A 16090-nucleotide genomic window follows, 5' to 3' on the forward strand; every position below is an offset into this window, starting at 1 on the left:
CCTTGGGAGTGCGCCACACACCCCTCCGGAGGGGCCTATGCTCCACAGCTGTTTGCTGGCACTGCACAGGATCACACCCTCCCAATTAACAGCTGTGTGACTCTGTTAAGCAGAGACATTGATCCTGCAGGAAGGAGAACTGCAGCATGGGTTCTCCTGAGAATTAAGTAAGTAAGTAAATATTACATTTAAATTAACTAAATGTCCCTCCAGTTTATTACTTGATGACATTTATATCCTGCTCTTCCTCTCAATGGAGCCCAGGATGACTGGTTAAAATAAATGGCAGCTTCCAATCTCCTCTTTTCAGCTACAGCAGAGGGTGTGTGTGTGTGTGTGTGTGTGTGTGTGGAGAGAGAGAGACAGCATGCGAGTACAAGGCATTTGTGGGCTTGTGTACATAACTTTAAAGCATCATTTAGTGTTACATGTCAGAGGCTCACAAGAGTGAATTAGGATGAAGTAGTTTTAACAGCCAACCCAAGCAAGATCCTTTGACCTTAAAGTTGGGATAAAATGCTGAGCTCAGCATGGCCAGACTTGTTGATTACGATGGAATTGTTGTTGTACGGTAGCCTTTCAGGCTGAACCCACAGTTTAATAGCTTATTGTTTCCGCCGGGAATGTGGCAGATTAGCAGATCATAACGCATGAGGGCTTCTTTTCTCTTTATCTGTGCAGCATTAATTCCCAAGACTATTTTCCCCTCCTAGAAGTCTCCAAACAAATTTTGCACTAGCAGTAAAGGAGACTTTGGCTAGAAGGAGACAAAGAAGAGCACGTTGCAGTGTCAGCAAATCAGAATACTGTCCTAGTTGCACAATTCATGAGTGTGTGTGCCCTGAATTCCAATAGCTATTAGGGATTGGGATGCAAAATGCCATTTTAAACAGCTTTTCTGTTTTGTAAAAAATACGTATAGAATCACAAAATTTAGAACTGCAGATGTACAGCAAAAAAGTGAGGAAGCTGAAAGATAAACAGCACTCCTGTTTAGTGCAGAAAGAGAATATTTATCGTTCAGCAGAGTTGGGGAGCATCAAAGGAAGTTTCTTCACCAGGGAGAAGAAGAGAGAAATTCCTTGTGCAGTCACAGGGAAAGTAGATGGTGACTTTCCCAGACTTGCATGCGCCCAGATGTGCCATGGAGCATTGCACCAACACTGAGCAAAGTGCCTGCAATGTTCAGCTGCAGAACACACCTGAAATATTCAGTGGATCCAGTTTTTCTTCCTTCCTTTCATCCCTTACTTTTCATGTCACTGCAAAACCAAGGCTGACTTTACAATTTGCCCGGTGTGATGCACAGCCACTCGATAATAGGCTCATCAAATTCCATGAAATGCCTCTGAAGTAAACAGCTTGAACTGCAACCCACATTATTTTTAACTCCTTGTGCTACTCGCCGTTTCATTAGAAAACATTTGAATTTCAGAAATTATAGTCCCCAATTGATTTTTTTTAAAAAGAAATCTCCCCACCCCTCACCCCAATGCTTCTGTTACTGTGAAAATGGAGGCTTTTCCTTCCTCCGACTCCTGATCCGCGGCGGTCATGAAACGTTATTAATGAAATAAGATAAGACAGGGAGGGACTAAGGACCCCGAGGCTTTATTGGTAGGACCTGCATTTTGTTACGAAATGGTGTGATTCTAATGCCTTGTGAAATAACAGCAATCTTCCTGTGACAGGCTGAGGAGGAAAAAAGAGCGCCACACCTCCAGCTGCACCATTTCTCATTAAAAAACACACACACAGGGGCAGGTGATATAGCCTGTGTAAGAAGAATTAAAGTGGCCAGTGTTTGGAACCTAGACTATTCTCCCTAGTGACAGTTTGATTCTTGATTCTTATTCTTAGCTACAGTCCGTGCACAGTCTTAACCAGGGGTTAACCTAAGGCCCGGGGGCCGGATGCGGCCCAATCGTCTTCTCAATCCGGCCCGCGGACGGTCTGGGAATCAGCGTGTTTTTACATGAGTAGAATGTGTCCTTTAATTTAAAATGCATCTCTGGGTTATTTGTGGGGCATAGGAATTTGTTTGTATTCCCCCCCTCAAATATATATATATATATACTCCTGTCCACCACATGGTCTGAGGGATGGTGGACCGGCCCATGGCTGAAAAAGGTTGCTGACCCCTGGTCTTAACAGTGAACATACGCGTTTTAGTAAATGCTGGTGTTCACATGTGGATGTTGCAAACCCACGTGTCACCACTGAGGGGGGTGACAAAATGCTGGGGGAACTCACCGCAGGGCCTGTAGTGCGCCCAAGCCACATGTCTCTCCTGGGAGTGATGTGGTGGCTTGGGCGCCCACAGGCTCCGCACTGCCCCTAATGGTCCACCTGCTGCCTCCCTCTCGGCTGTAGGGCGGCTGAGTGGGAGGAGGCAGGCAGACTCCTTGGAGGCCCCGTGGAACATCCTGGCCCGGCTGGCTGGCACCACCCCAGGCGCCCAATTGGCTTGTTCCGCCGCTGGCTGCAAATCCCAGCTATGTGCACATCAACATTCACCTCTGAGCAATAATCTGGCCAAAAACGTTGATTTGCCTCAATGAGACCAAATGAAAGCAATGCAACTAGCTCAAAGTATGTGCGGTGAATGGAGCATTTGTGGGGGTTAACTAAACTGATATTATCTTGTTGATGCAATTATTATATTAAGCGGAACACTAGAAAACAATGAGCACAAGTCGACAAAACTTAAGTGTTCAACATCCCCCATTGACATCTGTTGGACAAAGCACCGGTTGATTTTCTGTTGAGATCAATGCATAGCTCTGTCCCATAGAAGTTAATGGGGGCTTACTTTTGTCCGGCTGGTTAGCTACTTTGTTTTTGATCAACAGCAGTCATCTGCCTAACCCACTTCTCTTTTTTTAAGGAATGGAAACAAAAGTTACTTTCCTGTGAACTTAGATAATACAAGGTAGCAATGTTTGGTTTGTAACATCTATTGGAAGACAAACACTTTGGCATAGACTGTATCCCATAGGAACCAGACTTTTTACTGACATTTGTGCAGTGTGTGGGCACATCATGAATACTTTTCAGATTAATATGCTTTTTTAAAAGGGCTCTCTCTCTCTCTATATATATATAATATTTAATGAAGTTATACACACAGCTCTCATCTCTGTATATTTTCTTTTCTCTTGTTACAGTTTAATTACTTATTCAGATCAGTACATTGACTATGACCCTTTTTTAACTCCTGCTGAACCTTCCAATCCCTGGATAAATGATGACGCTATATTTTGGGACTTAGAAACAAGGTAAGAAATTAATATTTTTCATACGTCTTATTCATTTCTATACCACTTTATAAGGGGGGAAAATCTCAAAGCGGTTTACAACCTGGATTCATACTTTTGAAGGTGAAACTTTCAAAAATAAAACATTGCAGAGCTCTTTGGGCTGCACAGTTTGCATTATCTTTATGTGAAGGATTGACACCTGCCTATAACAGAGGGAGGGGTGAGATGGCAAGGCCTTGCAGAGAACAGCTGCTGGCTGGCTCCTCTCTTCCCTGAACTGACTCCCAAAATCCTAATTGACATTGTAACAATTATTATTATTTATATAGCACCATCTATGAACAGGATGGTTTATTTACAAAGGAGGGTTCCTGCCCAGGAAGAGCAAATTTAGGTACAGTGGTACCTCGACTTACGAAGACGATCCGTTCCGCGGTGCTCTTCGTAAGTTGAAGTCTTTGGTTGTTGAAGCGCCCATTCTGTGCATGCACGGACCACATGCGCCGCTTCTGCACAGGCGCAGAACGTGCACGCGGCGACAAGACTTCTGGGTTTGCCGACTTCAGAAGTCGAAATCTTCGGAAGTCAAGTCATTCGGATGTCGAGGTACCACTGTACCAATTCTTAAATAATGTTAGATAACATTATTTAAGAATTATTTAAGAAAACAGAAGTGCCTGGCGTGCTCTGGTCCATAGGGCCATGAAGAGTCGGACACGACTAAATGACTAAACAACAACAACCACCTAAATTTGATTCTCCTCCTCTTCATAGATTCCTTTGTCCCTTATTGTATCCTATCTGTTACATTGGATATCATTATTTGAATTTAAAATAAGGGTAGTTAACTTTTCTGTCTCAGGCTGCATACAACCCCACAAGAGGGATTTTGTGGGCTCCCCCAAACTTGTCATTAAATATATCATTAATTTCTTATTTTCTGAGATAAGAAATTTATTAGAGTAAGAGACCCTTCTGAGGAAAAGAATACGGCTGCATACTTATCACTCTCAGATTCTCCTTTCAATACATAAAACAGGCACTGAATAGGAAATTATGCCCCCTCCCGCCCCAGAAAATCATAACTCACCCCAAATATTGCAGGTTGACATTTTCCTCTCTTGGGCTACAGAGTGGATTTCTTTAAATTATAAGCAAGTTTTTCTCTCTGATATCAGCTTTGTATCCACAAGCAGAGTACTACCTAGCTTATCTTTTTCTGACATTTTGACAAGGTAACAAATCATCTGTTTTCATACATACAGTGGAACCTCGGTTTACGAACGCGATCCGTTCCATGGAGGCGTTCGTAAATGGAGGCGTTCACTCCCCAAAGGCATGCTTTTGCGCGTGCGTGAAGCACTGATAGAGCGCTTCTGAGCACACGCACGCTGCGCAGATAGCTTCTGCGCATGTGCGAGCTGCGCAGATCGCGTCTGTGCATCCGACGCCGCGGAACCCGGATGTAAACACTTCCGGGTCCACAGTGTTCGTAAACGGAGGCGTTTGTAAATGGGACTGTTTGTAAACCGAGGTACCACTGTACAGATTTCTCTACTCTTTGATGTCAAAAGGATGTGTGTGTCCCCCTTTAATTTAAATTATCAGTACAAGTTTACTGATGAGCATTTTGAATTAAGCTGTCACAGAGAAATATTCATTGGGAGACTCAAAAAAGAAACTCTGGCTCATCCTTATCTTTGTATCCTTTGAATAGCAAGGAGCCTTCTCAGCACCGGGTCAAAAGATGGGGCTTCTCTATAGATGAGGTGTTGAAAGATCCTGTTGGGCGTGACCAGTTTCTTCGGTTTCTGGAATCGGAATTCAGTTCTGAAAACCTCAGGTAAAGACCCTTCAGATACGCTAAAGATTTAGTGCTCCAAAGGTTGCAGTACTTGCTCAGCGGAAAAGTTCACTGATGTCAATAGCAAGGAATGTGAGAACTGGACTCCTGTATGGAATGCTATAAATTAGCATGGCAGCAGTGCTAGCCTGTATCTAAAAGGCACCTTAATGTTGGCCACTAAGGAATTTGCCAAGATCCTTGTTAAAAGGCATGCTGGTTGGATTTTGATAGAAACCTACAATTCCATCTAGAAGAAGGTTAATTTTCCATGTATGCTGGACTAAAATTAGTTATGATGCAAGGCAAAAGCTAAACGTGAGCAATCCCTGTCACCATGTTATCATCATAACAAACACAAGCTGCAGTGACAGCTCAGTGTCAGTCTGTCAGTCATTCATTTGCTTACTCATCAACAATCTCTGGGCAGAGATCTGAGACCCCATCTAGTGTTTAACAGACAGCTTTGTTAGTAGGTTTCGATAATATATTTATATGCTTGTGTCAAACAGGGTCAGATTTTGAATCAGTGTTACTGAGTGAGCTAATTCACAAAGAGAACAGAACAGGCCTTAATCCTAAGCAATGTTTTCTGGGACGTCGCATAAGGCCACTGAAGCATAGCTTTGCTTTATTTATTGATAAAGGATGTGGCAGCACCTTGAGAACACTGTTCTCCTGCAGCCACAGCTAAAGACTGGTTTCAGAACCACTACATTAGATGCTCGTAGTTCTGCAACAGACATCTTGGCGAATGCCCACACATATATCAAGGGCAGGACGAAGAAAGGAATAACTGATAGAGGGATGGGCTAGTTAATAGCCAAAGGATCTCTGTGGCCCTTGAAGAATGCAATACTTATTTCACTGAGCCTAGAACTGAACGTTCAGTATAGATGGATGAGACACAGCAAGAGTCTTGAACTACTAGGACCAGGGAAACACAAGTTCATCCCCCCCACTTGCCTATGGCACCTTTGGACCAGTCAGTCACTATCACTTAGCCTAACCAACCTCACAAAGTTGTTGTGCGGAGAGAAAGGGAAGAGGCATGCTCAGGGCCGTCTTAAGCCTATCTGGCGCCGTGGTGCAGGGATCCCTCAGGCGCCCCCCCATCCCTCGATGGAGCGCAACAGGAGGTCCCCAGCCTGGGAATCCGACCCCCGTCTCTTCCCTCCGGCCCCAAAGACAGGCTCGTGCACCCACATTGGGAAGCCCCCCGCATGCTCCTTGGAGAGGTTACCTGGCCCAGAGCTCCAACGGGGCCACCGTGCCGCTCCTCCTCCCGCAGCTCCTCTGCCCCCTGGGCAGACGAGGCGTCTCCGCTTTATGAAGATCGCCAAGCTGGAGGCAGCAAGGGTGGCAGCGGCAGAAAGGGAGGCAGGGACGCTGCCAGCTGTCCTCCGCCTCTGCCTGCTCGGCCGAAGTGGCTGCGTGGCGCTGCCGCCCAGGGAGCCCTGGCTGCTGCGCCGATGGGAGACTCATGGCCAGCTTCCCCGCAACAGCGCCCGCAGCCCAAAAAGAGGCGGGCGAGGGCGGCGCTGCTGTTGAGGGTGGCTCCTCCCGCAGGGAGGAGGATCTGGGCATGGCACGGCATGGCGGAGGCGCCCTCCAAAGCACCCTCCATAACTTGGCGCCATGGCACCTTGTGCCAGTAGCCTCTATGGCTAAGACGCCCCTGGGTATGCTGATGTGAGCTCCTCAGAGGAAACTGCAGATTATAAATGCAGATGGTGGTGATGATACTGGAATAGTGAAAGGATAGTCCAATCACAGGGGAGGGGGCAATTATGGAGTGCAGTTGTGGCTGATGAAGGAAGACCTCATCAAAATGCAACAGCCCCTAGGACCAGATGGGCTGCGGAAAGAGAGGCTGCTAGTTCTGGGAGTTCCAGGATCCTGTGGGAGGGAGAAGCTATTTCAGTCTTTTGCCTATGGTGACAAAATGCCTAAAGCCAGCCCTGAGGGGGAGTTCCACCAGCTGTCTCCAGATTTTTCCTGTCAGAGATTTTTGTGTATCCGAGCCAGCTGGAGAAATAGCCAACGTCACAATTAGAACTCTCTTTCTCTCTTTGTATTAACCTAAGAGTAAGGTAATTCCTGAACCTTGAAAGCAAGCATGTGTGAATGCTGAGAAAAGGGACATTTGTGAAGTACCAAAAGACCTTAAGGGTAGTTGTAAAAATAATAAAAAAGGATTCACACCAAAAAAAGGAAGATAAGCAGTTGGGCGGTTGGGGGGGGGAGGCTTTGTTAAGTTTACTAAATTCCCTTAATTTCAGATACTTAGTTTTTTATTTCCCTGTTTGTTGTTGTTGTTGTTTAGTCGTTTAGTCGTGTCCGACTCTTTGTGACCCCATGGACCATAGCACGCCAGGCACTCCTGTCTTGCACTGCCTCCCGCAGTTTGGTCAAACTCATGTTCGTAGCTTCGAGAACACTGTCCAACCATCTCATCCTCTGTCATCCCCGTCTCCTAGTGCCCTCAATCTTTCCCAACATCAGGGTCTTTCCCAAGGATTCTTCTCTTCTCATGAGGTGGCCAAAGTATTGGAGCCTCAGCTTCACGATCTGTCCTTCCAGTGAGCACTCAGGGCTGATTTCCTTCAGAATGGATAGGTTTGATCTTCTTGCAGTCCATGGGACTCTCAAGAGTCTCCTCCAGCACCATAATTCAAAAGCATCAATTCTTCGGCTATTCTTCAGCCTTCTTTATGGTCCAGCTCTCACTTCCATACATCACTACTGGGGAAACCATAGCTTTAACTATATGGACCTTTGTAGGCAAGGTGATGTCTCTGCTTTTTAAGATGCTGTCTAGGTTTGTTATTGCTTTTCTCCCAAGAAGCAGGCGTCTTTTAATTTCGTGACTGCTGTCACCATCTGCAGTGATCAAGGAGCCCAAGAAAGTAAAATCTCTCACTGCCTCCATTTCTTCCCATGGACAAAGACAACAGGCAATTTCCCTGTTTATTCCAGTTTATTCCTCAGAATAGCACAGTGTTGTGAAAACAACAAATGCCACTCCTGTGAACACCTCAATAATATCCTTACCTGATACACAGGATGCAGATTTAGCTGCACCTTCCTCTCCCTCCTCTCAGTGTGCTTAGGGCAAGGAGGAAGGACCAAAGCTTAGTGGTGGAGCACCTGCCTTGCTTGCAGAAGGTCTCAGGTTCAATTCCTGGCATCTCCAGGTAGGGATAAGAAAAGCACAGGGCACACAGGCTTACTGAGACCAGGTTCCCAGAGAGGAGCTCCCAGCCCCTTTGCCCTTTTTCGCAGCTGTGCTACACTAAGACAAGGTTTGGCTTGGTGTGCAGTCCAGCCTGGGGCTCCTGGTTCTACTCTCGCCTCACTAACCCTCAGCTGTATCCAGTGTTTGACCTCGACTCATTGTCTCTGTACCTACTGCCTTTGACAACCTTGGACTAAAATGCCCACCAGTCGCAGCCGCCATGTGCATAGACACCTCTGCTGGGAGTAGAAATGGTTAGTTATGATGCAAGGCAAAAGCTAAATGTGAGCGATCCCTGTCACCATGGTATCATCGTAACCAACACAAGCTGCAGTGACAGCTCGGTGTCAGTCCGTCAGTCGTTCATTTGCTTAACATGAAGGTTCAGCACAAAACTGGAAAAGATCCAATTGCCAAGACAAGATATCAGCAAAAGTGATTAAACAATATACATTATGTATGTGCTTAAATGGGACCCAGGTGGCGCTGTGGTTAAACCACTGAGCCTAGGGCTTGCTGATCAGAAGGTCGGCGGTTCGAATCCCTGTGACGGGGTGAGCTCCCGTTGCTTGGTCCCAGCTCCTGCCAACCTAGCAGTTCGAAAGCACGTCAAAATGCAATTAGATAAATAGGAACCGCTACAGCGGGAAGGTAAACAGTGTTTCCATGTGCTGCTCTGGTTTGACAGAAGTGGCTTTGTCATGCTGGCCACATGACCTGGAAGCTATACGCCGGCTCCCTCGGCCAATAATGCGAGATGAGCGCGCAACCCCAGAGTCAGTCACGACTGGACCTAATGGTCAGGGGTCCCTTTACCTTTACCTTTTTATGTGCTTAAAAGTATTCCTTCGCCAACCTGGTGCCCTCTAGATGTTTTGAACTACAACTCCCATCAGCCCTAGCAAGTGGAAGGTGCCAAATCTGGACGGTACCAGATTGGTGAAGGCTGCCTTATATGAAATTACTTCCAACATGCTAGCAGGAAAAGACACTACTGCAAGCATATATGTGTCTATAAAGAAGCAAACAACCACAACAAAACACATTTTCTTGACAGTGAAAGACTAATCAGACTCCTAAGGCATCTCGTCCTAAGAGATGGTACAAAAGGTAATGATTACTGTCTCCGTGTGACCTTTTAAACAAAGAAGATGAGGCAGAAATTCCAAGGAGCTGAAATAACTTTGCTGTTTGTTGACATCAGCGTCTGTAGTCTCTTAGCCACTAGAGGGTGCAGATGCTCTACAGGTACTAGTTTCTGTTAAACTCAGGTGGAAGATCTCTGACATCGTGTGGATACGAAAAGGAGTACTATATTCCATAGGTCTAGAGAAGGATCCGAAGCACGACTGATTGTAGAACTGTTGCTATTCACCAGTGTTCAAAAGTTATACTGGAAATTCTGTAGAACTGAAAAGTATACATTGAAAGCTTGTCACACACCTCAGAATTACTTTGTAAATAATGCCTCTTCCCCACATGCCACCCCCAAGTCCATCGCTCACTAGTGAGATGTAAACGTGAAGCATGTTCTATTTTCCTCCTTTAGGGGCTATCATAGATGCAGTGTCTTGAGCCACACTTTGTGAACAGGGTCTGAATAACAACCTGATTATAGCCCACCTAAAACCTTGAGATCTCAATGTTTTTGTTTTCTACACCCAACATAAGAAAATGCTCCTAGTCTCAGGAGTTGGACAATCTATTCTGGACGAATCATACATGCTTTCCTGATGCCTGCAAGTGTCTGAAGCTTTGGCACTGTAAGTCCACCTGAGAAGCAAATCCAAGCTGCCCTGAGCTAAGAGAATTGAAGTACAAGTGTCACAAATGAATACATTTCACACCAGTATCCTTTAACACACTGCTGGCCCTGATCAGAGCAAGTGCAATTCATTATATTTCCCATTATTTGGGAGGGAGAAATGAGTTCTTCTGCAAGACTGTGGTTTTAATTTTTTATAAGGCTCAATTAATATGAGCCTTATAAACATAGTAATTTTGGTGCCAGGTAGCTTAAACTAGATCTGAGAAGGGCAACGAACGCAAACAGCAGAATCCTAGGCTTATCTTCTCAGAATTAAGCCTCACTTAATACATACATTTTATTTGTATGCTGCCTTTCAACCTGTGAGGGACAAGGGATACAGGGAAGTCCCTCCCATCTTAAGTTCCAGCCCATCCCCAAGCGCTGGAGAGAGCAAGGAGAGCTCTGCCTCCAGCAGAGAGTCAGGAAGTAGTGTCCGAGGCTCAGGCAAGGTTGTGGAGCCCATGCCCCAGGTGGGACAGGAAGATGGGAGCAGGGGGGGGGGAGGCCAATTCCCCCAACTCCGGAATTGCGACGCAAACGTAGGGGGAAGAGGTTGGGTCTTCCAAAGCTTCTATGCTGGAGGAAAACGCGCCAATCGCCATTCAGAGGTTCTGACACCTCACCTTAAGGATGTAGATTAACCGCTCTGAACACTGTAAATAATCAGCACTTAATAAAAGCCTAAAAAGACCATGCTGGAGTCGTTACTCTAGAGTAGCCACATCAGGCCCTCTGACACAACCCATGCTCAAGGTGGCTCAAAACATGAGCATATACAGTGGTACCTCTGGTTAAGAACTTAATTCGTTCCGGAAGTCTGTTCTTAACCTGAAACTGTTTTTAACCTGAAGCACCACTTTAGCTAATGGGGCCTCCTGCTGCCGCCGCGCCGCCAGAACACGATTTCTGTTCTCATCCTGAAGCAAAGTTCTTAACCCGATGTACTATTTCTGGGTTAGCGGAGTCTGTAGCCTGAAGCGTTTGTAACCTGAAGCATTTGTAACCCGAGGTACCACTGTATAATATGTGGGAATCACTAATGACAGCTATCACTTCACTGAAAAAAATACAGCTTGCATTTATCACTTTTCATTCAAATAGATCTGGTATATATAAATGTTTCTTTTGATGAGCATGCTTTCAAGAACAACTATGACTGTACTATGAAGAAATGGAGAATATCCTCCCTTCTGGATGGTATAAATAGCATTACATTGTTATCTTTAGCAGACACTAGACAGTGATTATATAAGAAGGGGTCATTATGTGGAACATATTTCTGCCACATCCTGATGGGTTTTGAATACTATTCTCACAAGTAGCTCCTCTGACTTTTCATGATTTGAATGTCTTTGTGAAGACTACAAAATTAGACTCTTTGGCTGGAAAGGGTGCAATCTACCAAAGTGCAGTCCCTCATAGGATGGACGTTAAAATAAACAGCAAATATACCCTGGGTGGGTAGCTTCTTCCCAAGAGGCAAAAGGCAAAGCACAGCCTTGATTTCTTCTTTGCAGATCCTTGCTGGTAACAGCCAGTATGGAATTTGACTAGTAGCAACTTAATTTGTGGTTGCGGTTAATATTTAAACTCAAAACCCACCTTTCCTTCTTTTCCCCCAAATACTTACAATGGCATTTTGCCATTTCTAAATGTGTTTCTTTCTTATGGCTGTTTATTCCAGGTCTGCGTCCTCTTTGTCTGTACAATATTTCCGTGTTCCTCAAATCACAGCGGTCCCTGTTGTCGTAGGTTTACATTCTATTCTGCCTGCCCACTGCCACAACTGTGTGCTGTTTGTAATGAGAATGCAGAGAGGAATCCCTTTCCTCTGGCTAGGTGGAATCCTTTCTCCTCAGGCTGTCTTTAAAGTGTGGGTCAGCCATTGTAGCAGCAGAATAGCTTTGTCCTGTTCGCTGGGGGGCTTTCCATGCCTGACATTGCCTTGGATCACCGCCATGTCCACTCCTTATCCCATTTACTCTGCAAACAGAACCTCAGAGGAGGTCCATTTTAGGACCCTCCTTTCTTGTGCAGGTTTGCTGATCACATTGCACACTAGTCCTGCATTTCAGTATACGGAGGAGCAGATCGCGTAATTTAGGCTGGGTTAGGTGTTTTCTTTCAGGATTACAAGCGCTCAAAATGGGTCTGTGCAAACTGTGGCTCCCAAGGACAGGCTGCACCACAGCTGATCATTAAAGTGTTCCATATCTTGAATGGCTTATCCTCCTTCCTCTTTCTCTTTGGTTGCCATGGCTATGGGGGAGGAGGACCGGAATGGACGGTCAATCAAACTGCAGGCGGTTTTGAAAGGCAACTGTGGAACAGCCCACCAGATCCTGTCACACAGATGGCTTTAATACTTCTTGCAGGGTGGAGAGATTGTTAAGAACAGGAAATAGCAGCATACAGCTGCCTTTTGGGGGGCAGGGGGAGGTACTAAAAGAGAAAACTTCACAAAGCTCAAGCCAAATGAATGGAAAATGCATTTTTCCAGCATTAGCAACATGGCTGAGGTTTGTGATTAAAGAGAAGAGGGCAATCTTTACTCTCTTAAGTGGTGGAGAAGGAGAGAGGCACAATGAATGTACTTGTTTGCATTTATATCCCACTTTCCTTCCATCACAGAAAATACATGTAGTTCCCCGGTGGTCAGCCATCCAGCACAGAGCAAGGCACACACCTTTTGAGCTTCAGCAAAGCAATGGCCTCATGACCTTTTAACGCCATGCATTTCTCTAGCTGCTCATAAACGGTTTGCCTCCAAAGTACATGCCTTTGGAGATTTATTTATTTGGGGGGTCGCACATATTTAATCATCATTTGGCGACTTGCACATTGAATAAGCTGTCACAGATCGAATACCGCAGATTGCATTTCCGTATCACCTGACACATAATGTTTTTACATGGTGCAATTTCAGTTGCCAGTGGTGAGAAATCATAGTAGACAACTGAGCCAGCCCCTCTTGTACCACCTGCAAGAAAAAAAAGCAACATGGAAAGAGGACCTAGCTTAGTGACAGAGCATGTGATCTGCATGTAGAGGCTCCCAGGACCAGTCCTGGGCATCCTCAGTTAGAAAGATCAGGTAGAAGATTCTGGGATTGCCCTTTGAAACCCTGAAGAGTTGCTCCTTATACATTTGCTTGCCCTGACAGCTCTTGTCTGTTTAGTCATTTAGTCGTGTCCGACTCTTCGTGACCCCATGGACCATAGCACGCCAGGCACTCCTGTCTTCCACTGCCTCCCGCAGTTTGGTCGAACTCATGTTTGTAGCTTTGAGAACACTGTCCAATCATCTCGTCCTCTGTCGTCCCCCTTCTCCTAGTGCCCTCAATCTTTCCCAACATCAGGGTCTTTTCCAGGGAGTCTTCTCTTCTCATGAGGTGGCCAAAGTATTGGAGCCTCGGCTTCACAATCTGTCCTTCCAGTGAGCACTCAGGGCTGATTTCTTTAAGAATGGATAGGTTTGATCTTCTTGCAGTCCACGGGACTCTCAAGTGTCTCCTCCAGCACCATAATTCAAAAGCATCAATTCTTCAGCGATCAGCTCTTGTCTGGGGTTGCCCAAATGGGATAGATGTTGCAGTTATCGTGAATGCCCACTGGGTGTCATTATCACTTTGAACAGATTCCCGACAAAGCACTTTATTGGCAGTAGGAAAAATAGGTTTATTTCTTCAGTTACTTTTAAGGGGCACCTAGGGGGGATATTTTTGTTAGGCATGTGTAGGCAACATCCACCCCACATCAGTGTGAACACATCCAGTTGCATTGATATGTCATGTTAAGCATTGATAAAATGTAAAGGCAGGCCTCATTTGAGTTCCCTCTGGCGTGTTATCAGCTCCAGATGATTTATATTGATCCTGTTGGACAAACGTATGAGCACATTATAAGGAGTAGGCAACTCAGGCACGCAGTGCAAAACAGCAAATTGTGTACGGCAGGTGTACATGTACAAATTATTTGTTTGTTTGTTTCTTAGATTTTATACCCTGCTTGGTTGTTTAAACAAAAAAGGCAGTTTACAAAAGAAAACAGTAAAATCAAGAAAAAAATCATAACTCGACTTAAAACATACAAAAGATAGAATACTTAAACAGATTAAAATTACCTCGGCATTCTAGGCATCTGTGTAGACTTCTCTAAACAAGCATGTTTTTGGCAGGTGCCAAAAAGAGTACAGTGAAGGTGCCTGCTTGATCTCAATAGGCAGGGAGTTCCAAAGTCTGAGGTGCCGGCACACTAAATGATCAAGTTCTCCATTCAGTATAATGGAAGGAGCCTCTCCACCCCCATCATTCAGCCTGGACACTGAGGTCCTCCTCCAAGGGTCTTCTGCTGGTTCCCCCACTGCAAGAAGTGAAGTTACAGGGAACCAGGCAGAGGGCCTTCTCGGTAGTGGTGCTCTCCCTGTGGAACACCCTCCCTTCAGATGTCAAGGATAACTTTTAGAAGACATCTGAAGGCAGCCCTGAATCAGGAAGTTTTTAATGTTTGGAATTTTACTATGTTTTTATATGTGTGCTGTAAGGTGCCCAGAGTGGCTGGGGACACACAGCCAGATGGGTGGGGTATAAATGATATTATTATTATTATTATTATTATTATTATTATTATTATTATTATTATTATTAAATGCAGAATGGGTATTATGTGGCACCTGTAGTAGTGCCAATTCTGCCGGTCGAAGTGGTTGACTGGGCACATGTTGGGTAAGGCCATCTTATAGGTAAACTGGCCCCAAGTTGTTAAGGGCTTTACATATCAATAGTAACAGAGACTGGCAAGCAGTGCAGATCTCTGAGCACAGGTGTTATATGCTGGCAAGGCCTCACTCCTGTCAGCAATCGTGCTGCAGCATTCAGCACTAACCTCTGGATGAAGCACAAGGAAAGCCCCACATAGAGCGCATTGCAGAATCTATCTTGAATAAAGGCAATTTCACAGACGAAGTTTTTTTTTATAAAAGAAATCCACTGTGTTTTCTATCAGTTCTTTACATGAATGTAAACTCCTCCACATTGGATTTAATGTACATTCCATCTTAATTTATCCCCTACATTACCAGCATTTCCATATTGACTCAAACCACAAATGCACCACAAATGCGACCACTTTCCTAGTGGTTAGGTCACATTTTGGTTCTTGCAAAGTTTGTTTTACGAGCCACTGGATTAGTGTAACTGAGTTGCGTTTAGCATGATTTGAATATTGGATGCATAACATGTCAGCTTCTGTTCTATAAATGAATTCTCTTTAATGTAAGCTTCAGTGGAGCTAGGACTGGGATTAGCATGTGCCATGGTAGCTCAGGTTGAAGCACATCTCTGAGATGAATTTCCCCTGTCTTTTCCCTTGATGCAGGTTTTGGTTGGCTGTCCAAGACCTGAAAAAACAACCATTGCAAGATGTAGCTACCAGAGTGGAAGATATCTGGCAAGAGTTCCTCGCTCCTGGGGCCCAGAGTGCCATCAACTTGGACTCTCACAGCTATGAGATAACAAGCCAAAATGTCAAAGACCCAGGGAGGTACACATATGAAGATGCACAGGTTCGGACTTGGGTGTCATTCCTAATAGTGCACTGGAACAGAGGAGGGGATGTAACTTTTTGATTTCAGGTTGGGCCAGAATTGTGTCAGTAAAATGTACTCATGTTTAGCCAGTTAATATATACAATGAGGACTACGGGCAGAAATAAAAGAGCTGGATAAGCCAATTCACACTAGAAATGTATTCTCAAAAAGGAACTAATTGGATATGCTACCAGACCTAGCTCATTCACAGAATCCATGGGACTTTTGTTGAATTTGCTCCTTCTACCAGAAGGTTAAGGGACCCAGGTGGCGCTGTGGTTAAACCACTGAGCCTAGGGCTTGCTGATCAGAAGGTTGGCGGTTCAAATCCCTGTGACGGGGTGAGCTCCCGT

The 16090-nt window shown here is 45.1% G+C and overlaps 1 protein-coding gene across 3 annotated transcripts in view; it reads left to right on the forward strand.

Annotated features, from left to right (window-relative positions):
- The window catches only part of RGS6 (regulator of G protein signaling 6), a 208205-nt gene that overhangs the window by 154395 nt on the left and 37720 nt on the right, over positions 1-16090 (forward strand). For all 3 annotated transcript variants that reach the window (XM_060273710.2, XM_088670129.1, XM_088670126.1), the window contains exons 13-15: positions 3168-3278; positions 4978-5103; positions 15527-15713. In XM_060273710.2, the coding sequence (XP_060129693.1) occupies positions 3168-3278; positions 4978-5103; positions 15527-15713 (424 nt within the window). The remainder of the gene's footprint in view (positions 1-3167; positions 3279-4977; positions 5104-15526; positions 15714-16090) is intronic.

Source organism: Zootoca vivipara, chromosome 1, assembly GCF_965207765.1.
Source record: "Zootoca vivipara chromosome 1, rZooViv2.hap1.1, whole genome shotgun sequence".
Classification (NCBI taxonomy): Eukaryota; Metazoa; Chordata; class Lepidosauria; order Squamata; family Lacertidae; genus Zootoca; species Zootoca vivipara.